The sequence below is a fragment of the Diplotaxodon limnothrissa genome, linkage group LG5, assembly GCF_057381915.1.
Source record: "Diplotaxodon limnothrissa isolate DT_005_m linkage group LG5, D_limnothrissa_male_GT1.1, whole genome shotgun sequence".
NCBI classification, from domain to species: domain Eukaryota; kingdom Metazoa; phylum Chordata; class Actinopteri; order Cichliformes; family Cichlidae; genus Diplotaxodon; species Diplotaxodon limnothrissa.
Window position 1 is genome coordinate 20745718 of NC_140600.1, and position 25358 is coordinate 20771075.

At 40.0% G+C, this 25358-nt stretch overlaps 1 protein-coding gene across 1 annotated transcript in view; it reads left to right on the forward strand.

The window, feature by feature from the left end:
• Positions 1 to 10021, forward strand: part of tex264a (testis expressed 264, ER-phagy receptor a) — an 81716-nt gene extending 71695 nt beyond the window's left edge. Inside the window, exon 4 of the mRNA XM_085353252.1 lies at positions 8797 to 10021. Within this exon, the coding sequence (XP_085209378.1) occupies positions 8797 to 9161 (365 nt within the window). The 3' untranslated portion in view covers positions 9162 to 10021. The remainder of the gene's footprint in view (positions 1 to 8796) is intronic.
• The last annotated feature ends 15337 nt before the right edge of the window (positions 10022 to 25358 follow it).

The window sequence follows — 25358 nt, forward strand, 5'->3', positions numbered from 1 at the left end:
TAGTGACAGCATCAAAAAGATTTCTCAAACAAGAAGAAAGAGCTGTCAATTTGTCTGATTCAAAATTAAGGGACAGTTTTCAGAGCGGAACAACTTTAGTTTAGATTTTTTGTGTGATTTATTTATTTATCTTTTTTAAAATCTAGCCGTCAAAGAATTGATGCTTTCGGTTTTCACCTGCTGTTCTCAATTACAAAATGTATATCAGTAAAGATTTTCAACTTTTAATGTGTCATTCATTGAGATCTGATATGTGACTCAGGTGTTTTCTTAATTCGTTTGATGCGTACATTTTATAAGGAGTTTGTAGGAGAGCGTAAGAGAGTAGTAAGGTAACTAAACATAACTTAACCGATTCCTGTGGTTTAAAGTATCACCGGACTGCGCTGATGTGCAGCTATATTCTGCTATTCTCGGATTATGTGACAATAGAGCAAACCTCACCATGTGGCCAGTGGTTTTAGCCACAATGAGGTGGTTAGCCTGATGAGTCAATGATGTGTGAAAGCAGCTTTAAAAAAAATCAGGGACAACCAAATGCCACGTGAAAAAGGAGCCATCATGTGGTTATACTGCTGTCGTCCAATTTCAGTCTTACCAAGCATTCATTTTTACTCTGTTGATCCTACAGCTTGTGTCAGTTAAAAACAAAGAGAAAATGTGTAACAACTTTTATTTTGTCTGCCACTGCGCTGACTCCTCTCTCGCCCTGGATCACAGAGGACGGGTGATATCTGAGACTCTGTAATTGCTCTGTCATTACAAGTATGTGCCTTCAAGCGCGATGTCTTCCATGCTGCCATTACTCTTTGAATCACAGCTGACCTGTGGGCTGGTCTCAGAGCCGTATTGACTTAATCAGCGTACAAATCTCCGGAGAACAAAAATGGTGTTGCTCTGTGGGGACAGAGTGAGTGGGGATGGGTTGATTTAAATCAGGTGCCTTAAGAATAGATCATGTGACATCCCTTGTAAGCACAGCTTAAATTTCAGAGACGTATATGGAAGAAGGCCTAACATGTTCTGACCATGGTTAGTTGGCAGCCACCTTTAAAATAAAGCGTCATTACATGACAGAGGTGAAGACCACTCTCCATACACAGCAGCTTTATCCGCTGTGGAGACTCTCACATTCTGAGAGGCAAGAGCAAACTGAGTCAGAGCTATTCACAACTTTAAATGAGTTTGTCAGCATCATCAGACCGAGACAAAGTTTTGATTATTGCTTCCCTAACAAATGAGAAAGTAAATAAGAAAGAACTAAAGTGCCAGAAAGCATTTAAATACGTTAATTCAGATCAAATTAATTCGATCTGCCACGTGTCTTAATCACATGAGGAGAAAGTGATTTTGCAACGTTGCACACTCTTACTTTTTATGCATTCACTCACTGGTCTCCAAATCTTTTGTTAATTCGTCGTGCCGCCGTGTCTGCGTTAATCCAGCAGACCATTGTGGCTGTGTGCTCGGTCTGGAGCCGTAGCCAAGAGTTAATTAGTTTGGCTTACCATGAAGACTAGAAGTAGGGAATAGACAGCTAGCCTTGCTCTTTCCAAAGATGTCCCCATCATAACTAATATTACTAATGAACATGTCTCCAAATAGAAATGTAAAAGTTTCCTTTTTTTAAGTAGAGATGACACAGCTATAATACAATGTCAATGAAAGGACACATCTACATGTGAATTTACTTAAAGATGTGTCTGTATAAAAATATTTTAGCTTAAGCTTAAAAAAATCAAAGAGAGAGGCTGGAGCAAAATAAAAGATATTATGAGTCTCTGTTAGGCTCTAAGATCAGAAGACAAACAGACTCACTCCACACAGACGAGTGGTGTGTCCATTGTGCAAAGCTCAAAGCTAGCCAACAGCAAGGTGGTCAGTGCAATGGCTGTTTTTGGGTGAATAAACACAAAAGGGTAGATTTTAGGGAGAATTATTGCCTCTAACCGTTTCCTTATACAGTGACTTACTGGATTCTCCTCTGGCTGCCTGCAAACATTACATTATTGAAAACAAAAGCGTTTGTCGAAGTTTCAAATAGAGCAGGGCGATATGGCCAAAAATATTTATCACGATATACATTTGAAAATTTGCGATAACGATATAACTGACGATATAATTGATGCGAGACAAAATACTCCACAACATTACTAGCGCAAAAAGACAACCTTCCATTAATTTTCACTTAAACAAGAAGCTGGTTTTTATGTACATTAAAGCTTTATAAAAATGTAACAGTGCAAATGCAAATTCCTTGCTGAAAGTTTAACCAAAAGGCATTTCCAGTAGAAATGGGCTGACATATCCTGAGCATAACCATATATAATATCCACTGAAGTTAAAAAGAGGTGCTTTGCAACATTAAACTGTAGTGTGCAGTACGTATTTTTTGGACCATAAGGCACATTGAGCTAAACAAAGCAGTTAGATAAATCAAACTTTATTAAACTCATTCTTCTTGCTTCCTCCACTTCTGTACCATTGATTCATTGATGTTGAATTCTCTGGCAGCTGCTCTATTCCCATGTTGTTGCAGTATATTAATGACTAACCTTGTATTGTGGATGGATTATCTCAGTTGTTCTCCTGACTGACGTTTGGTCCGTTTACAGCATCCTGCCATGCGATTGCATTTGTCTCTAACCATGAGGAACCTTAGTGTTCATCCTCCAGCTTCACTGTTTATGTTATGCTAACATAGCTGTGTCGCTAGCGATCACGTAGCACATCATTATATACCAGCTAGCCCAACTTCAGTAACCCTACAAACGTCACTGCTGTTTAGTTTCCTGCCTTCATTTATGTTGGAAGTGATAGCAGAGCTGTACGTTTGAATTTTTTCAGAAATCTCTCAGTCAGAACATGCTATATCATGCTTAGGTAACTAGCGAAACTAGCGAGCTAACTTCCGCTAGCTTCCTGCTAACTTCTAACTCCGTTAAATGTAATAAATTTTGTTTTCATGGATGCCTGGAAGTTAAACTGAATTGTTACACCTGGTAAAGCAGCAATGCTGATCGTTTTATTAAAGATGAAAGAATTTAGACAGTTTTTAACTCTCAGTGATGCTGCAGTGTTTGTTTGACCTGAAGGGTACTGAGTTTAGGACCCAGATTACTCCCAGATTTAAGAGCATCTTAGTCCGACAAATACGACAATAACGACGGCCGCTTGCATGTTCTGCAAAAAAATGTGCTTTGTCTTGTATCTGACGGACAAACACCAAACCAGTTCCACATCACTGAAGTTGCACCATTTTTACAAACCAATTCTGGTTCATCTGTTTCACTCAACAATCGGCCATGTGCGTATGAAAACAAAGGCACTGCGCATGCGCGTTTTACTCATATTCTATCGCGATATTTCATTTTCCTATCGTTGCCTAACATTATACCGGTATTACCGTGAACGGTATAATATGGCCCAGCCCTAGTTTCAAACTATTCTTTTGTTGTAGTATTTCAACTGCTGTGGTACCAGTCTAACGATGATTTATCACATCAGTTTATACTGTTCACAAACTATTCAAAGACAGTTCGATAAACATTGGTCTTACTAAGTGGTACAACAGAAGATTGTGTATAAACATTTGTCACATTCACTTTAAACACTTTTTTTTGGAAAGATGTGATATTTCTTTTTATGCTCCACATTTAACACGCAGAGCCTTTTTAATCATTCAGAACAATGCTGACACTGCTAACAATGCTTAGCTACTGTGTGTAGTAGAAACGAAACGATAAGTGGAGTTTGCAGAGAGGTGGATTTTTTATTTATTTATTTTATTTTGAAGAGTTTCTTTTATCAGAGAGTTGTGTGTTCTGCTTTTTCATACTTGTGAAAATTGGCTTGGAAATCAGTTTCTGTGGAAATATTTGTTGAATGCCTTTGAATACCGTTTCTTCCGTCAGAGAAATGTTTTTTTACCCACTTCTTGGCAGTTTTCCTTCTTGGCTGTGATCTGTGGTTTTGAATTAACGTCCATAAATCGTCACTGTGAAAAACAGAATCTATCTTTATTAAATGTCCATTACTCAGAATGCCAAGACGTGCCCAGTGCTTAAAAAATTTTAGAGCATCATTTGGATATCACAAAAGGCTATTTATAGGTAGATCATGAGGAATCTCCAACACTGAGGTCAAATCAGTTTTCTTTAGATAACAGATAAATGAAAAGTCCCCCAAATATTCTGAATGAGTGAGTATTTGCCTTTGATTAAAGAAGTCCTTTTTCTATTGGCAGGGTTGTAGTTAAGGTGGCAGGGTCAGAATTTTGTATCTGTAGTTCAGCATGCTCCTGGTGATGCAGTGCTATGGGGAGTATTTTCTTTTCACACTTTGAACCCTGCAGTACCAACTGAGAATCATTTAAACACCACAGCCTACCTGAGTATTGTTGCAGAGCATGTCCATTGCTTTATGACCACAGTGTACCCACCTTCTGATGGTTGCTTCCAGCAGGATAACACGCCAAAGCTCATCTAACTGTAGTTAGATGACCTCAACAGTCACCACATCTCAGTCTAGTAGAGCACCTTTGGGATGTGGTTAAACAGGGGATTTGTCACATGCCAAAAAAGGGTTCAAACCAGTGCAACTCATGAAGTGGCTGGGGAGTGTGTCTTGAGTGGCAATTAGAGCAGACACACTATATGTAAGCCGATACCAATTTAATGGCGATTGACCATCTGTAATATATATTATATATGCGGCCCAGCTCTGCTCATTAATATATTTGACAACATTAACTGTACATCAGGGCTGTACACTGTTTACTTTAAGAATGAAAAGACATTTTACTATGATATTACTGCACACTGAAGCAAACAACAAATACAACCAAACAATCCAAATTAAGAAGTTTCATTAAACACAGTGTAAGTGTGTTTTTTATGATGAGCTTCCTTAAAACGCTTGTTCTCTTTGGCTCTCATCTGTAAATATGATGATCCATTAAGTGTATCACTTCTTAATGTATGTTTATGCATTCCTTTTCGCACTCTTCTCGCAATCCACTCTGCTTATCCAAGCACTAAGGAAGCCCTGTCTGTGTCTAATTACCTCCTTAAAAATCCTCTTCTCTTTTTCAAACAGTTTGAAGAACAAGACCTTGATTCTCTGCTAATAATCCCAATGGGCCCAATTTAACAACTAATTTAGGCAAATGTTACCTAAAAGACTTTCAGAGGCTTCAACCACACTAGCAATTTCAGGACTTGCTTGCAGTTGTAGTGAAGGGTGAAAGTTGTCCAGTATGTTGAGGTTTTTCCTTGGGGGGCTGTCCACCCAATTACCCTAAATAGACCCATTATTTCCTGTAAAACCTTATATTGTAAAATGAATCTTTGGAACAATCTTTTCACTGCAACACACAAATGAAATAGACTATGGATCACTACATTAACCCGTTTATATGCATTTTGAAGCAGCACCACCGTGTCAAATAACCACTTTCTGTGCCACCCAAGACTGTTCCCATCGGGTGTGTTTGGACATGCTAGCTAATCAACAGGCTCATAAATAGTTATTATAATGACCTAAATGGACTTCCATATGTAATATTTTACACTCCAGACAAGATCAGATCTGCTGGATGTGATAATTAGATTGTTGGGATTCAAATAAAAAGAAATGGTGAACCTCACAGAGCAGCTTGGAGACTCCCTGTTTATTGTGTTTGGGTCCCTGATGATAGATTTAGTGCAGACACACTTAGATGTGTGGATGAGATTCATTTGGAGTGTGAAGGCAGAAAGACAATGATGTGGATAAAAGTGTTTTAGTGTCTAATGGGATAGTCAAGTCAGATTCGGTTTTATTTGTCAAACACATTTCATTTTAAGGCTGTCCTTCTACTTTGCAGAAACAATTTAAGTCTGTGAAGGCAGTCATCCAGGTCATTGTAGTCTAAGGAGCTTGGAAAGAAAAGCATTTGGACATCTTTAAGTTGCTTGAAGACGTTTCATCTCTCATCTGAGAAGCTTCTTCAGTTCAGAACTGAGAAGCTTCTCAGATGAGACGTCTTCAAGCAACTTAAAGAAGTCCAGACGCAAAAATAGACAAGCTTGAGAGTCAAACTTGGTGTGACCACCTATATTCTTTAAGACAGTCTGAACACCTTTAGGCAAGATTTCTTATCATTTCTTTAAGTAGTCTTCAGGAATAGCTCACCAGGCTCCAGGAGGACATTCAAAGCTTTTCTTTGGATGTTGCCTGCATTTTATTCCGTTCTCTGTCAAGATGATCCCACACTGCTTCAATAATGTTGCGGTCTGAGCTCTGGGGAGGCCAATCCATGACTGCTAGTGTACCACTCTTTGCTTTTCTACCCAGGTCTGATTTTACTGTACTGATAGTGTGTTTGGAATCAATTAAATGCTGAAAAATGAAACCTTTTAAGATAGTATCACAATATGTTTGTAAGTCCACCAGTTTTAACTAGATCCCCAACACCACTGACTGAAATGCAGCTTAAGCCATGACAGAGTCTCCACTGTGTTCTACAGATGGCTGTAGAAACACACTGTTTTACCTCTCCACTTATCTGAACCAAAACAATTAGATTTGGATACATCACTCCATAAAACCTCGTGCCACTGATTTTCAGTCGAATTCTTGTATAATTTGTCATACCTCAACCTTTTCTCCCCGTATCCCTTCCTTAAGAATCCTCATCAGAATTTGAGAGGAGCTTCAGCGAGTAGCAGATGGATCAGCTGAATCTCTTCTGTCAGGTCTTTGCAGGATTTCTTCCTGTTTCGTAAGGACATTACTTTCAGGTGTTATTCATCTGCTGTAGGTTTTAAACCTGCTCTTTTTTCTTTTGCCCTCCAACTGTTTACTTTTCTCAACGTTTTAAAAGACACACTGCACACCGTGCTGAAATATGCCAAGTTTTTTAGTTAAAAATTATTTGTGAATTACCTTGTTGGTGCAAAAGTCTAATTTTATACTTATCAAACGGATTTATCTTTGGAAATTTTGTTGATTCAACCAAAGAAATGAAATCAAATGAACTGTTTTTGTGACAAGCTGTTAGTTGCCTAACAATGTATTTTTTTTCTTTTCTTTGCCAAGATGTCTGTTATGTGTAGACACAACAGTGGTTCATCCCTTTAGTTTGGCACTTTTATGGTTAATGATTCATAGATCAAGTGGGTTAACAAACAAAAAAGCATCCTCTTTGATACTGGTCAGGTACAAGGACTGAACTGAAAACAAGCGAACAAGCATCCAACGTCCAAAGAAAAACTTTCAAAGACCTTCAGAAAGCCTGGAGAACCTTTTCTCAACACCACTTTAAAATAATTAAAATGAAGTCTGGCTCCTTAGAAGGAAAATATAAAGAAATGAGGAGTGGCTCAAGACTTTTGCGCAGTAATGCATATATGTATAAAATCAAACTTCAACACATTAATTCAGCATGTGATCACAGCTTTATACAGGGAGCCTTTTTAAAAGTTATCGTCACATGGGCTTTTCCTCCACTTCTTTGAAGTATCTTCGAGAAGACCAACTGCGGAAAGATCACTGAGTAATATTTCTTCTGTAGGTGGGAGGTGTGATGTTCTTCTCACATTTCTTGCCCTAATGCCAGTTTTCATTTGTAATTTGTAATCTTTGGCCCATGCAGAGTATCTTTCCGTGAACCTTGAACATGTTGTATTTAAACCTTCCTGTAAGTTTTAGTTTTTAAATTTCTCCTAAATAATGCAGATTTTTTTTGGTCCACCTACACAGTACAGCAATAACCTTCCAAATCGCTCGCACAAAAACTCCTATGAATAACATTCATCAGGGACAATAAGTGGTTATTGGGTCACAGTGAATCATAGATCAAAGGGCAATTAGAATCAGGTTTAGACAGAGAGCATTAGTAAGCTGATCATGTGGGTGAGAAAATCTCCATCAATCAGGTTAATGGACATTCTTTGTGATTACAGATATGCAATATGCACAGCAAGAATATCCCTCTCTGCAAATTATAGTCCATTACACAATTTCATGCAAGTAATGCCAACATGTAAATGGCTGGTCTGTGACTTTTGTATAAATAATGTCTCTCAATAATATTTTGGTCCCTCTGAGCTCATCTGATTAGTTAAAGTTGACTGAGCTACATCTGCTGAATTTTAAGCGGTGAGCACTTTTAGGTTTCATGAAGCCAACGTTACATTTCTAATCTGTGATCAAAGGATGGAGGAGTATGTAAGTGCATATACCCATATCTTCACATCCTTGCATCATTTTTGATGAGCTTCAATACTAAGCATATTGTTAATGTTAATTACCCAACCAACATTGAGAAGATGATGCTTTTTAACCATATTCGCAGTGTTGCCATGGATCATAAAGTCACGAGATATGACAACCGATTGTGAAGTTGGCTACAGATATATACATGCAGTAACTACTATTTTCCGTAGCTGTTCCCATTGTTTCTTTCTTGCGTGCTTTGTGTAAGTAATAGTCTCTGCCTTGCCACCATTATTTGAATATCTGCAGCAATGTCCCGGAGGATGAATCCTAATGACTTTGTTCAGCCACTGAAGTTTTCACATCGCTACAGAGTATCAGAACACCACCTTGCTGAATTAGCAAAATATTTAGTACAGACTTCCTCTGTTCACCTGTAAAATCAATCTTTCAGTTTTAGTCTACGTGAGCTTTCCTGCCTTTCCTCCAATGATTTTATTTTGTTAATTAGTTGTGCATGACCCATTTTCTCACAGCCAATTTGATCAATTTCTTCTGGTTTTTTTTGTTTTGTTTTGTTTTTTTGCATTGATGCAGGTGCAGATTCCCACAGTGATGTGAGCTCAGTAAGCGGTGGCGTGCCCTGGGACAGCAGAGAGACGTCCCTGGCTGTTTCCACAGCCGCTTCCATGGCTTCCTCACTGCCCCTGAGAGACGTTTTAGATGCCAGCGAAGACCTTAAATACAGGGACCATAGCGACAGAGGCTCTAATGACTCAGTGGGCAGTGGCTCCTCCTTTGAAGAGCTTGACATGGATCAGGAGGAGCTGGGGGAAGGTGAAGAGAGGGTGAAGAAGGAATATGGGGAAGAGGAGGACACTCCTGAAGGTGAAGGCGGAGCTAGAGAAGGAGCTGAACTTGCGGCTGAGAAGAAGGAGCGCTTAGGGGAAGGAGAGGAGTAGGGAGGATGCTGAGGAGATAAGGGATGTAGCCACGTAACACTGGCATGCTGGAGAGCTTCTCAGCTGTGCTGTTGCTGGTTATCTGTCATGTAATCTTGTTGATGGATCTAAAGCCGTTAATGTAATGACCAACATGCCGTATTTCCGCGCCTTCTAAATCTCTTTTTGAAGCCTGTACTTTCTGTTATGCTCTAATCTCAGTTCAAAAGAAAAAAGAAAAAAAAATCCCGATCCTGTATCTCTGCCTATACAAACATACACACAACAAATGGGAGATTTAATTAGATATTTCATTTTAATTGTAATCCTGTTTGGATCACTTTAATTCCCTTTCAGATTAGAAGTAACCTTTCAGTTTAAGATTAAGGATTAAAAGCAAGGGGGAAACAGAGTTACCAACTATCATGGATCATCAGAAAGTATATGTTGTTTTGCCCATATGTGACAGGTGATATTGCAACCCCACTCTCAAGGTCAAGTCCTGAGGAAATTTGTGTCACGCGTTTGTGCGCATTACCCGACTTTGGTGTTGTGATGTAACGACTGGGTGAAAAAGTGCAGGCGTTGCCGCTGCTGTAGAGATGTTCATGGTGCTGTTTCATTGTGTTATTTTATACGAGGGGAAATTCTAAAAGCTGAGGTGGAGAAAAAGATTATTAAAGTAACATCATCAATGCCTCCGGGTCACCAGGACTAAGATTTAGATTAAAGTTCAAACATATTTGTAAGCTTTCCCCCTGAAAGGTGTACAGAATATTTTATTGTCACTCTGCAAAAAAAGGTTAATTGAATTATTTTAACGTATTGTTCATTTTCTGTGGGCAGTTTGTTCTGCCACATTTCATTTACATTTATGTTGTTGTAGACAAAATTCACCTATTATCTGAAACTAGATGTAACATGTTTGTAGGTTGACGTCGGATATGATGTACGATGCATTGTATGTCTTCCTGTGTGTAATAAAATTTTCAAAGAAATGTTAGTTTGAGAAGAACAGCAAAAATGGTCTCCGCTCTGCTGCTTTTATCTATATTTTTTTGTGCGTTTCCCAACAGGGATGCAGGAAGGTAACAAAGTGTGTGTGGCAGTCAAAGCTTTCTCTGAAGTTTCACGACTTTACGATGTAACGATTGCTTTGTGGGGATTACATGTGAATTCATAAGAAGCATAAAAGAGAAATGGTACAAAATAGCCCATAACATCAGTTTTTCAGTGCTGGGTGAGTTAAACAATGCACTGCTTTAAGGGTTGTTTTTTTTAAGTGAGCAATTTCCCCAGCACCCTTAGGACTGGGAAACTGGGAAACTGTTTAATCAGAATGCATAAAATAATACAAATGTAGATACATTTGGAAAGCATAAACACTTAAGATTAGTCTCACAAAATGTTGTTTATCCAAATGCCGGCGCTGCATCGATCGGGTCAACATTTGACTGAGTGGTTTGGCATTTGTTCTACAATTTATTTAATGTGCACAAAACAACAGGAAGAATAGGCTCCAGCTGACTACTGAAGTTTGATGGACATACTTGTTCTTTAGCCTGCGGTTCTTAATGAGCATCATGACCTATAAGTGTTAATGTTTTGTTTCCAATCCAGCGCCATTGTAACCATGGTAATTTTACTGAGTAATACGCCATTAACCAGAGAGAGAGAGAGAAAAGCCTTTCATGTGCCTGGTCGTGCTGTTAGTGTTGAGGATATTGACTTAATTGAATAAAGAAAAATGTATTTAGGGCTTGTTAGGAATGCAAGCCAAATTAGATGTGTAGACACCAAAGTCCACTGAAGAAGGATTTCACAGCTACACTCTTCTTTGCATTTGACTTGCAGTTGGAGTATTTGGACAGTGATACGTATTTTGGGAGCAGGTGGAAGAGGCTATGGAAAGGTGGAGGTATGCTCTGGAGAGAAGAATAAAAGCCAGTAGAAGCAAGGTGAGATGGTTTGCCAGCAGGAGGAAGAGAAGGAGGACGTGCATGGGGTTGGTGCCACAGAGGAGGATGCAGATGATCTGCCGTGTCGACCCCTAAAGGGAACGGCCAAAGAAGAAGAAGCCCCCATACACCACCACCGACAGTGGGTTGGATATAAAACAATCCAGACTGACTGCAATACAGTCCTTCAGCTTCACTTCAAAGAGTTTTACAAAGTATTATTTAGGAATTACAGCCATTTTTGTACATAACCTCTATATTTGCATGTTCAAAAGTAACTGTACAGTTGTCTGACAAGCATTTTCATGGCCAGGCGAGGTCTGTTTCCACAGTATTTCACAACAAATTAAGCAGATAAAAGATCTAGAGTTGCTTCCATGTGTTGATCTTAAACTGTTAACCCTTCTGGTACACTAACCTGGCAATGAAACTGTCATTCAATCTTTAAATGACTTCTGAGCCTCTGAAAATAGAGGATTATTTATAAAAATGGCTGCAAATCCTAAATAATACTTTTGTTAAACCCAATGAATTACAACTCAGTCTGCACGTCAGTCACATGATTACCACAGTAACACAGCAGAGTATGTGCTAGCAGCAATACTTCAATAGCATATTTGCAGTTTCAAAAATATTCCACATGCTTTGACGTCACCATAGCAGACAGAAAGAGACTTGAGAAATTTCAAATGGGTACACATGGGTACCCTGATGTACCAAAATAGCCAGTTCTTCTAAAAACTCTGCTTCACATTTGGCATATCTAATGTTCAGATGCGCTTTGGCTTTTTAGAGATATGGAGCTCCACAATGGTGTTAGGCAGAAATGAAATCTTTTATTTAAGCTGCCTTCCATGTTTATTGGACCCTTAACATCTATACTGATACTCTGCAAAAATCTCATAAGTGTTAACTTTATTATGACATCAGTGTTATTTCTAAACCCTGTTGTTGCAGAAATGTACTGTGTTCATTTTTAACAGATCTTTAAATAATAAAAAGTGACTCTAAGAATGCGCAACAGCTAATCTATTACAGTTATTCTATTACAAATGTTATCCCCAAAATGTAATATTGGTCTGGCTCCTTAAACTCTCAGGAAATCCTAATAAATGAACAGTAGATGATGGCAGAAGATGAAGATGTGACACCTGAGTGTTACTGAACAACCACCATCAACACAGCGCTGATCTTTTGGTCTGATACAGTGATTCCCACAAATCAAGCACGCAATCTAACCAAGGGCCACTTTTGTTGGAGGGTTCATTATAACCGTGTTTTTTCCTTCACTTTGTCCTCGATTGCCTTGCAAGTCTCAAGCAGAAATATAACCTTATCTATTGACCAGAAAACGCACAAACCACGCCAGCCTTTAGTAATATTATCTTTTTCTGACGAGAAAAAAAAAATGAGATCGGTGTCTTGTGCGTGACCAGTCTGCGGGGACAGATGCCCTCACCACATGTGTGTTGCACTTTCAGGATCAACTCTGGCACCCCAGCCGTGGTCCAAAGGCAAAAATAAAAATCGGTGAGGAAAAGAGTGCGATGACACACAGGGTCAACAACTGATTTAATTAATTGTGAAACCCACATGGGTGTCACACAGCGTTCGAGGGCGCGGAGATTATTGCCTGTCCATGAAGTTAATTATTAATCTCATTACACTGAAAGAGAGAGACGATGTGACGTCTCAACATACAAATTTAGAAGCCCACGACTGCGTGTGCGAAGCTGCTTTTGACAGGAAGGAGGGGGGGTCCCAGCACATCCCCTCTCCAAGCGCACGTCCCTTGAAACGCATCGGCCTGCCATCTGGGACTGACCTCACACTCATCTCGCGCCGTGTCACAACTTGTTTGCCGATCCCAAATTAAAATGATCACATCTGGAGATAATCACCCCCCCCCCCCCGCACATTTGAACTAAACAGCGGGCGATTCTTTAAAGCTTCTCTCCACTGACATCCACAGTCCGTTAGTTCGCGTCTGCAGGAAGCCACGCAGTCGGTTCATTGGGCTCTAAATGACATAATTTGGCACAGAGTTGCGACGAGGCAGACTGCTATATCCAAGACTGCTCCTGCGTGGAGCAACTGCGTCTTTGTTCAAGTGCGAAAAACCTTCTGAGAGTTCTCCCAGGTTGCTGTGGTCATATCCGCAGCGAGCGCGTTCATCAGCTGATGTAAAAAACAACGAAAACAACAACATATATATATATATATACACATATGTGTCTCGTTGCCAGCTATGGGGGATTTTGCCAGTCGAGTAACAGGTAGAATTTAAACTTTGTGTCGGTTCTCAGGGCGCCAAGTCGATAAACTGGCACGCCGTCTTATTAATCTCTCTCACACTTGACGCTCAAACAGAGAGAGAACCCTCTCTCGCTCAACGCAGTGATGTGGGCTTCACTTGCATTTATTTCAAGCGCGTTTAGGAGCTGTGACTTTTGAACCGCTGTTTGCAGGAATCGCTCCTCCAGGAATCCGGCGACTCTTTGTGCTGTGTGTGTGGCGTTATTATTATTATTTTCAGCACCACGGACAGCTGCCTGGCACGCGGCTCAAACTTCAGGCAGCTACGCTCACCTCCTTCATCCACCCTGCTCCCCAGCTCCTCTGTAGTTCGCAAACACACTTGCTTTAGGCTTTAAAAAGAAAAACTCCAACAGTGGCGCGAAGGATATGCGTTTAGTCTGCACCGAGGATCCACTGCACGGTAGCGCTGGAAACTGAGGAACCGTTGGCAGGTAAGAAAATGTGTTTCTTTTTCCCCCCTTTCTTATTTTCTGGGATTTTTTTGTGCGTTGAAAGCCTCCAAAGTGCATTTTTCTGAAGTTAAACGAGTTGTTTTGTAAGGAAGGCGCTTAAGTCGCGTTTTGACTTTGTATGGTTGACAAAATTATTCTTATGATGCTGACAAGACTGTGGTTTTACACCCTTTAATGCAGCAGGCTACACATGTGGATAGGCATTCATTTCTGGAGATATTATCTCGATGCTTATCATCATTTTGACCTGATTTTTGTTTGCATCTCTGGCTCCGGGCATAACCATAAGCAGTAAAAGAATGATAAATGAGCGAGGCTGCTGAAAAAACTACTAAACAGGCGATGCAGTAACTACTACACGGCAACATCCACCATCTCCCTCACTGGGTTGATCTCCCGTGTGACTTCAAAGTGAGACAAAAACTTGATTGACATTAGTTACATGTAAGAAGAATATGATCTGCACAAAGGAGCTGTTTCTTTTGTTTCCAGGCAAAGGCTTTTACTTGACTCTGGCTCTCTTCCACGGGAAAATGGATTGCTATCTCAAATGTTTCACTTTGGAACTAAATTGGGCATTTTCATATTAATTCTTCAGCAGCCGAGACTTGTGATGCCCTGTGTGTGTCTAGAAATGGGGTGTCTGTGTAATTATTTGTTCCACAAGCGTCTAAAAAGCATTTTCAAAACTCATGGGGAATATGAAGAAATGCAAAAGCCGTGCAAACAGTTTGAGGCTGCATCCTTAATACTGGAGAAAGGTATTAAAGGAGGCAAAATGCACTGTGGATTATTCCCAGGGGGCATCTGTGTGGCTGCACGTTCAGCAGATAAAACACAAGAAAGAAAGAAAAAAAATGGCTCATTTTTAATGCCTCAGTTTAGTCAAACCCCAGATTTAGATTAAACCAAAAGGTATACTTATTAGGCTGCTTGATCAACTGTTAATATATCAGATGCATGTATCTGAATTTCTTACATAACAGAATTACAGCAGGCACGCTCCTCTAAGACTAAAAAACTGGAATAATATGTGAGCTCATGCTCTCATGGCTGAAGATGTTGATTACTGTAAATTATTCAGGTCATGGCTGACTGGAGAGGAACACGCTCTGCTGCCATCATCTGAATCCAGAAACAAAAAGTGGCAGAAAGGGGCAAGGCTGTCTAACCTAGTGATCCCTCCACACAGCTCACTCCTGTGTGCGGCCAGGTTCACCTGTTACTCTTCACTTGATGACAACGGGGACTCACTGCCAGTGCGGCACAGGGATAGGGATCCCTAATTACCTTCATTTCTCAGAGCAGTGCAGATAGCAGCGTGAACAAAGACGATACAAAAAAGACTCAAATGCACAGAGAACCCAAAACTCTGTGCACGAACCAGCTTACTCTTATGTAAACATTAGCACCAATGTGTGGTTGACTACCAAGTTATTAATAATGGTGCGTGACTAAACTTTACCCCTCCTGCTTTCTAGATTTCAGTTTCATGTTAAGAGACATCGGTCTTGTTACTTCATCATCATTCAAACCTTTTACAATACACACGAGTTGCATTTGCTACCAGCCACAAGTGATTAAATTCAAGCATGACGACACGCCTGTGCTATTGAAAGGACAGCTTAATAGCTCACCCTTCCATCTGATCACGCAAATACGCACATACATGCAGGTGGGATCCACAGACTGATCATGTTATGTCTCTACAATACATCTGTTTAGTTAAATATTTAATTTCTCACTGCACCAGTGTTAACATAGGAGTTCATCTGCTGATTTAGATTTGGTAATCAGATGGTACGTCTGCACCAGTTTTAATAAGGTGCAGTTGCGTTGCACACAGTGAAGACAGAGTAAGCGTGAAAGATAGGAAATGACGGAAATGCGGTCTTGGCTCCAATTTTTACAATAAATGGGGAAACCTACAGTTTCATTTCTGTGTGACATAAATTAAAATGAAGCTCAAGTCACTATATGATAATGCAAAATACACGAAACCCTGAACTCTCACTTATGACAAGGACAAAGAGCATTAAGTAAAAAACAAAAAAACAAAGCATTGTTCCATCAGCTGATTTCTGATGAAGTAGAAATATTTAAACATGGATTCCAGTGAAAGCATACAGGAGCTTCCAGGTAATTAATGATGCGCGTGACTCAGATTAAAAGTGACTGCTGGAGTGATGCTGGGCATATGTGAGAGGTTCCTAGGTGAGTCCTAGGTCAGCTGCACCAATAATTTCCATTGTGAGTCATAATGAACAGCTGTTCAGTCCTTTTACTTCCAACTCGTGCTAAAATAAATTCTGACTTCTGCTTGAACAGGATTATACTTTGTATTTGAGGATTAAGCAATAGGAGTCTGGTTTCTGCTGTGGTCTAAGAGAGACCTCTGTATGTGTCTGTGGGAAAAACGTCAGTGTGGAAAGGGGTCAGCCCAATGACCTTGCTCTGCTTCTAATACTGCACATTTACTATAAAAAGAAAGTGTCTTAAAGCGTCAAGTGGTGACACCTGGTTTCTGCTGATGAAAGCATGTCCTAACATTATGGCTGATTAGTGTTTGCAGACCCAGTGTTAATGTTAATTAAAACAGCCAACCTTCATTTGCTTTTAGTAACTTAATGTAAAGCAGCAGCTCCGCGGGACCAGTTGTTCTCAGACTGATTGTAAAATGTTGGTAATCTATGTTAATAAATTAGATGACAGCTATTTGTAGATTTTGGCAACCAGTCTGACAGTCGGTCCAAGTTGCACTGTGATTGTCTGGCGACAGTCTCCCACCAGATCAACCAACCAACCAATCAATCAATCAATCAATCAATCAATCAATCAATCAATCAATCAATCAATCAATCAATCAATCAATCAATCAATCAATCAATCACCTTTATTTATAAAGCACTTTAAAACAACCACAGCGGACACAAAGTGCTGTACATTGGAACCATAAAATAAAATTACATAAGATATAAATAAAAGCCAAATAAAAGAAAGAAAAAATAAAATAATTAATTAAATAACTAATTTCATGTCAACGGAAAACTAAGTCTCACTGAGGTTAAAAGCCAAAGAATAAAAGTAGGTTTTAAGACGTGATTTAAAAGTGGACAGTGAAGGGGCCTCTCTAACGTGCAAGGGCAAATTATTCCATAATTTTGGAGCCATGATAGAGAAGGCCCTGTCCCCACCTGGATCTCGGTACCTCCAGGAGCAGCTGGTCAGCTGACCTGAGAGACCGACAGGGTGTGTGGAGATGAAGAAACTCAGAGAGGGCAAGACTGTGAAAGCATTTAAAAACAAACACAAGAATTTTAAAATGAACTCTAAAAGACACAGGCAGCCAGTGCAGTGAGGCCAGGACAGGGGTTATATGCTCTCTTTTACGAGTTCCTGTTAGGAGTCGTGCAGCAGCATTTTGAATCAGCTGCAGACGTGAGAGCAATGACTGACTGACCCCCACATAAAGTGCATTACAGTAGTCCAGGCGGGAAGAAATAAAAGCATGGATCACTACTTCAAGGTGCTGCCTCGAAAGAAAAGATTTTACTCTTGCCAGTCGCCTTAAATGATAAAAACTGGACTTCACCACTGCTCTGATTTGGTTGTCCAATCTAAAATCACTGTCCAACTTAAAACCAAGATCAGTAACAACAGGTTTAAAATAAACTTTCATGGGTCCCAAATCTACAGAGGAGGACTCACAGGGACCACTGGGTCCAAACACCAACAACTCTGTTTTCTTTTCATTAAAATTTAAAAAGTTCAGAGCCAACCAAGCTTTAATGTCATCTAGGCAGGAGAGGTTTTATGGAGATGCCATCCTTCTGCTTCAGTGGCAACTAAATTTGAAATGCGACCCCATGCCTTCTAAGGATAGAACCCAGAGGCAGTAAATACAGTAAAAACAGTAGTGGCCCTAAAATTGAGACCTGTGGGACGCCGCATGACAGAGGAGCAGAAGATGATTCGGAACCGAGAAGGCTGACAGAGAAAGTTCGATCTGACAAATAAGACTTCAACCAATTAAGTGCAGTGCCACCAATATCTACTACATTACTTAATCGAGAAATTAGAATATTGTGGTCTACGGTGTCAAAAGCAGCAGTTAGGTCAAGCAGGACAAGGACAACATGGTTACCAGAATCAAATGCCAGAAGGATGTCATTAAAAACCCTTAATAATGCAGATCTGTGCTATGAAGGGTTTTAAAACCTGACTGAGAAACCTCAGAGATGCCATTATCATCTAGAAAATCTTTCAGTTGACTAAAAACAATTTTCTCTAAAACCTTGGAAAGTAAAGGCAGCTTGGAAACAGGCCTATAGTTCTTGGGCCTGTGTTGGTTGTTTCACATAAAGGATTTCATCATTCCTGTCACAGAGTGTACATAAAATATGGATTAAGCTTCGGAGTCTAAAGTCAAGGCAGAAGTACCTTAGATGTGCATGTAATGTCCAAAATGACTGATTGTATAAAAGTGTATGCGAAAACAGCTGTTCACTAGTTTGCCACTTGATTTATGACCTCTGAAAAAAGTCTCACAATAAGTTCCTGGTTTCAATCACTAGTTTGATGCCTTTTTAATACTAAACTTTGTGTTCATTATGTAAAGTGTGGACAGCTAATAGAGCAGTTTTGTTCAGTATCCTTGATTTCAAATACACTCCTTCCTTTTCAAAAACCAAGATAGTGATGACCAAAATGCTCAAGTCAAGGCTTTTAAAAATGGGACTTGATGAACAAACCCCCAAATCATTGTACCAAAATGATTTAGGGGTTGATTTGTGACTGTTGCCTTTGCATTCTTCTTGCCAGCTTGAATTGGGTGGTGCTTAGTTGACTAAAATAAGATGACATGTACGAAGCACCAATCACGAAGCTGTATTTGAATCAAAGTGTGATGAAAGTTGTTAATTTTCTGTTTTGTTACCAGGCTACTGACAATTTCATTGCATGATACTACACTGAGAAACAGGAAACTCTGAATGCTGAATAATTGAGTAATTATTTAGTCCTAATCATTAAAAAAACAAAAACAAACTTGGATTACCATTTCAGTTTAAGCTTGAAAGAGTTGCTAAATCAAGCCAAATAAAATGTTGAGGTTCACGTTCAGGATTTATTAGTAAAACAAGGAACCAAGAAGGAAACATAATAACCCTCTGAAATAAACCACTGCTTAATCTTGCAACCTAGCCTGAATACAATAACACTTTCATATAGTTGAAGAAAAAGCTAACTGAGAAAAATTGGAGCAGGTTTTTAAAAGCAATCCTGCTGTGGGATCTGGATTTGTAGTTACATAAGATCCCAAAATTGCTAAATGTGACTTCTCATTTTGTCATATTTCATGTAAAATAATGATTAAAACTTAAAATTCCCCCAGTAGCACCAGTCTCCAGTCCAGTTGCTGGAAAACAGACATCGATCTGTTGTGTTTGTAAAAAACGCAAATCTCTGAAACAACACCAAGCGCCGCACATCTATCACTGTGCTCGGACCAGCCATAAACCTGGCAGTAATGATCTCTGAGAGACAAGGGAGTGGATGAATGTTTGATGATGGAAGCAGGACGAGGCTGCTGGGAGTCAAAGAACCATTCAACACATGCGAGGGATTCCCCCTTTGCAGGTAGAAAGAGGATGAAGAGGAGGCGAAGTCAAGTGCGAAAGACAAAGCAAGCTGCTGAAAACAAAACAGGAAGCATACACAGAGGTTTTCCATTTGCAGACTGAGAAAAACTGAAGGAATCAATCTGCAGGTAAAAGTGGAGGCCCACAGTATCCAAGCGGTTAGCTTTTTTCCCTTTTGTTTCTGTTGCCTGATTTATTTCAGCCCACCAGTTCCATCCCTGTTTTGGAATGGATGTGCCTGCATTTTTCCAGCTTTTATACTTAAAATAATTCATCAAAAAATTGTTTGGTGAAGAATGATTGCCTTAGAAAAGCTTCTGGTTGCAAAAGCAACACATTGTACTGGGAAATAAGATACGACATTTAGTGTTACACTACAGGACGCGTCAGTGATGCCTAAAGGCAACCTGGGCACTGTGTGGTGTCAGTGGTGCAATTTCAGAGGGAAATTTGAAATGACAGAATAATATTCATCCATTCATCTGGCAGCAAAATGATGCACTCGAGATTAACGCCCCTCCAGACATCCTGGAACACCGTGAAGCTAAAGAGTTAAGTAATGTCAGATTGGGTTTGGGCCATAAGAGTTTCCTTGACAATAAGCAATAGAATATTAAGAAGCTGATATAGAATTTCAGGTTCTTCCAGCCTGATCTTCCATCTATGATTGGCAATATGTGCATGTATATGTTTTGCACTCTTGAGCCCTCTTTCCCATTTACAGACCACCTCCAGCTCGGCCCGTTCCACCCCCAGCCCAGGACCACTCTCTTTGTCAGCAGGAAATGTGATTTTAGGGAAGCCTGACTTCCATTTCCTGTGCTTCCTCTTAGCAAGACTCCAAGTCATTCCACTGGGGATCTCCAACCTGCTCATCCAGACTCATGGCAGCATGTACAGAAAATGACCTCCAGTCTTCAACACTTTCTGTTGCCTGCGGGGATATTACCATATTAATGCTGCACTCCTGGGGCAAATGAGTGTCATAAAAAAAAAATCACTCTGGATACCGTCTTCCTCAAACCTAGCCCCCCCTCTTTATTTCCCTCCGCTTTTTTTCCCTGCCTCTCACATCTGCTATCTTTTGTTGTATTTTCTGCAGCCCCCATTGGCTACCCCCCCCCCACACACACACACACCCCCCTAACCAATTCCTTCGCACAGTCTGGTTTGAAGTGTGTAAGAGGCTGGCAGGCTTTACACTTCAGAATTAAAAAGGCCATCTGGTGGAGACAGAAACGTAGATGGCTGGATAGGAGGGGAGAGGAAAAAATGAGAGGAACAGTTTGTCTTTGAAGTTAACATGTAGACAGAATCCTGGGTGGGGTATTACATCTAAAGTGTAAATATCGCTCTTAGCGTCTGTCATTTAAGTATACACACAGCAGTTTGGAATGGCACCACACTGATCTACAATACAACAAACTGCAAAGCTTAACTGTGAAAATCTTATTAATTTGAGGAAACTAAAAGTATATGAACAGATAACGAACTTCATATTTGCTGTATAATGTCAAACCTTTCCTTTGACTGTCAATTTCACATAGAATTTGCCTAATTTATTTCGCCCTAAAATAACAGCATTTTGATGGGATCGGGAATCCCAACTTGTATTCCACATGGACATACTGGAATTTTTAAAAGATTGGTTTTCCAACAGGAGTCTGTCTGTCTGCTACCATGATAGGTTGCACACCGGAGTGTTCTGAACAGAGAATTGGAGTCCACTGGTAACACGCAAGCTCCCAGTGGGAATGCAGGCTCAGAAAAGAGACTGACAATGTGTCTGTCAGAAATCCTTTTGTCACCCTTCTCCCTTGAGACTGTGCGCTTAAGTGCTTTGCCAGAGCCATGGCAGACAATTTTTCCCCCTGCAGAACCTCCAGTAAATACATTTAGTCAGCTTACATCTCAGACATTCGATGAAAACTTGTGCATCGGTGTTTTAATGTGGCAGAGAGCTACACTTAATCCGGAATACACTCTTCAAACATTAGAATGTTCTTATTGTACAGAGTCATATTCCTTCGCTTGTTGTGGTTGCCTTTGTACGTGCGGCAAGTAGCGCAGGCGATTGCACTGGAGTTTCACTTGTTGACAAGCTGCTGAGGGAGCAAATGGAAAGTCTGACACCTACACAATTATTTTGTGCGGAAGAAAAAGGACCTTTTAGGTTTCACTGATGGTTCCTGAAGTGTAACGCTACATGTCACATCTTGTTTCCCAGTAAAGTATGTCGCGCATACACCAGAAGCATCTCCTAGGCGATAATTCTTCATCAAACCATTTTTAAACAACTAAGAATCTGTCAAAGATAACATATTAAAACAATAGCGGTGTTAGCTGCGTCTTTCTGCTGTTTTATTTCAGTCGCGGTTGAGGGTGGGCTGCTGTTTAGAAGGCAAAACATGAAACGCTCTGGCAGGAATTTGATGAGTTTGGTCAGTGAACAGTGCAGGCTTCCCAGTTCTCCCATAAGACCAGGCACCACGCATGATCAGACTGGCCCACTTGTCCTGGTCTATCTTCCACTTTCCCTTCACCCTCTCCATCTACTGGCAAGTTTCCATGGAAACAACAGAGAAAAAGACAGAAAAAAAGAGAGAGTGTAGACAGAGAAACAGAGAAAAACCCCAAAGAACGTGGTCTGCAGCCTGATCCCATTGAGAGCTTTATGTTGTTTTAATAGGTAAGTCAGTATTTTTAAATGGATTTGAAGACATATGCGCATTAATATCCCCCTGCTCTGTTTTCATAATCTCTCATCAATACAGATAATTACTGCTTGTCAGCCTACTTGACTTGGTGAGACAATGGATTTGAGGCAGATCATTCTAGCTCAATAATTTACTCCGATAAACTTGTCCCACACTCAACACGCTGCTTAATTAAGCCTCTGGGATTTGTGGGAACTGACACCAGGGAACAGGCGCATAAAACTCTACGTAGATTAACAACTAAAAGGCTGTGTATGCACAGAGAGCAGAAATATGCATGCACAATCTTTTCAGCAGATTTATATAGCCACAAGTACGCCTGGCTCTGTTTTGCTGTCACTGTGGAGCTGGGCGCACATTTATAAGCCCCATTTGCTCTCCTGCAGTTCACCACACATCGAACACTGATACATGCGCAGTCACTGGACATTAGTTGCGCTGGTAAGGTTTTCCATCAGCGGCAGAACAGATGTCATTATGCATAATTGTTATTGCTGTGGACCTTTATTGGATCCATCCATAGTGTGTCATTAATGAATTTATAGCTTTCAAAGAGAAACAGACAAAGTTCTACAGAGCTGAGGATAACATTTAGAGATAACTAATCGCTCAAATGTCAAGAAAAAGAAAAGAATTCGCTTAGTCAGTGACACTATGCTCACCAGACACTTTATTTGGTACACCTGTTCAACTCCAATTTAATGCAAATATCTAATCAGCTAATCACATGGCAGCAACTCATTGTACTTAGGCATGTAGACATTGTCAAGATGCCCTGCTGAAGTTCAAACTGAGCATCAGAATGGGGAAGGAAGGTGATTTTAATGTGGTGTGGTTATTGGTGCCAAATATGCTAGGAATGATCTGCTAGGATTTTCCCACACAATCATCTCTGCTTACAACCAAGGTACGCAGAAGATAGGAAGTAGATAGGCTACAGCAGCAGAAGAGCTGGGTGTCGCTCTTCTCAGCTATGAACAGGAAACTGAAGCTCACCAAAACTGGATAATAGAACAGTGGTTTGATAAATCTTGATTTCTGGTGCGACAATCAGACGGTAGGCTCAGATATTTGGTGTAAACAACATGCAAGCATAGCTCCATCGTGCCTTGCATCAACGGTTATTTCTTAGTACACTTCAGGCCCCATATTACCAAGTGAGCATCATTTAAACACCAGAGTGTTGTTGCTGATGATGTCTGAATCTGTATGAAGAATTTAGCCAGTTCAGAAGGCAAAACATGGTCCAATCTAGTACTAGAAAGATGTACCTAATAAAATGTCTGGTGAGTGTATACTTTGATAATTTCAAAAGTCACAAAGGAACCAGAACCAGCAACTATGCCACGCTCACATTGACTAATGCTCACGTTTGTAAAAACCACCATCAGGAGAACACTAAACAATCATATTATTATGTAAGAATAAGTTTCTGAACTTATACTCAATCTTATATTTAATGTCCATGATATCACATCATTTAGCCGTGTGACAGACTGGCAAACTGTCCAGGGTATACTCCGCCTCTTGCCTTACGGCAGGTGGGATAGGCTCCAGCCCCCTCGCGACCCTGAATTGGATAAGCAGAAGAGAATGGATGGATAGATGGATATCACATCATATCACACAAGACTGACTGCAGAAGACTCAGTGTGCTTTGTGAGTGAGGAGTAACCTTTAGCACACCTTCCTCAGTAAGGCTGTCCAATTATACCAGTTAACGAATGTTAAATTTATAGTTAAAAACAGGTTTTTAGAAGGCATATATGTATTAACAATGGAATTATACTTGGTTTTAATACACATAATAATGATTAGTTATGACTATATATAGTAATGTGCATGAAGCTGAGAACTGTTATTTTCCAATGACAACAGCATCATACCATAACATTTTATATACTGTGTTATATGTTTGTAATGATTACACAAATGAGAATTCTTTTTATTTTTTATATTTAAAATTTAAACATAACACACTGTGTGCCCTAAAAACAAAAGGGTGTCTGACCCATCGTTAGAGAACAAGTGCTTTAAATAAACACAGTGTAACTGGCTGTGATTTAACACCCAAATGGCAGCTTTGGTGCACTTTTGCTGAACATCTGCACCCAGTGCACTGTTTGTCTTGTTCACATTGGCCTTACAAAAATGTCTTTTCATTTTCTAAGAATTTCCCACATTAATTTTGCGTTTCATCAAACCCATGAAAATAAATCATGTTCCAAAACAGTGAGTGAAGACTGAAGTATATTCATGTATCTCTAGATAAAATCCCACTAATTCAATTTGTTGGCAACAAAATCAATTTGCTTGCTCAAAACAGAGTCCTCAAATCCATCTCGTTTTATTTTTGCGCGTATTTTTCTTTTGTTGTGCATAAATATTGTCTTTGTAAGACTCTGTGAGCATTTAATGTGATTTGACAAAATGTTCCTTCGGGACACGATTTGTTATCTCTCTCGACTTTCGGTGTACAGGAGCATGTGCACATGTGATTATAAAAGAGTTGTACAATCATCTGCCTTGGAAGAAAAGCAATGTGAGGTCACAAAGATAGAGGGGATGAAATGGAGGGAGAATAGAAAAGCAGAATCAAAAGTGTAGCGTACACGCTCACTAAATGAGGCCCTTGACAATGAGAGATTAACTGTATGCTGCCCGAAAACATGCGAAAGCCATTACGGGGATGTTTTTGTTATTCTCAGTGAACTCTGATCTAATGGTGAACCCTGTCCTTAAGCTGCTTTATAAGCTGGCTATTTCAAAGCTAGACATGTCATATAACTCTGGATAAGAGAAACATTGGTCTTCATGAAAACTGTAAAACAAACTGGAAAAAAATTTGTCTAAGGTAGCGAACTCACTCCAGCTGTGTGGCAGCGCGTGTGGTGACAGTTAACAAATGGAGAGTTTTTGTTTTCACTGTCTTGCCTGTCACAGCTATCATCAATAAGAATCAAAGGACACAAATATTTACTAATGTGTAGATGTCAAATATTTCCAAGGGCTGAGTCTGTCCCTGGCAGACGCACAGTCTGTGAGACAAAGGGATCATTGTACTTCAGCTCAAAAGCTGTGACTGAATTTCTCTGTTTGATCTGTAGGCTGTAATCTACAAACACTCTGAAGA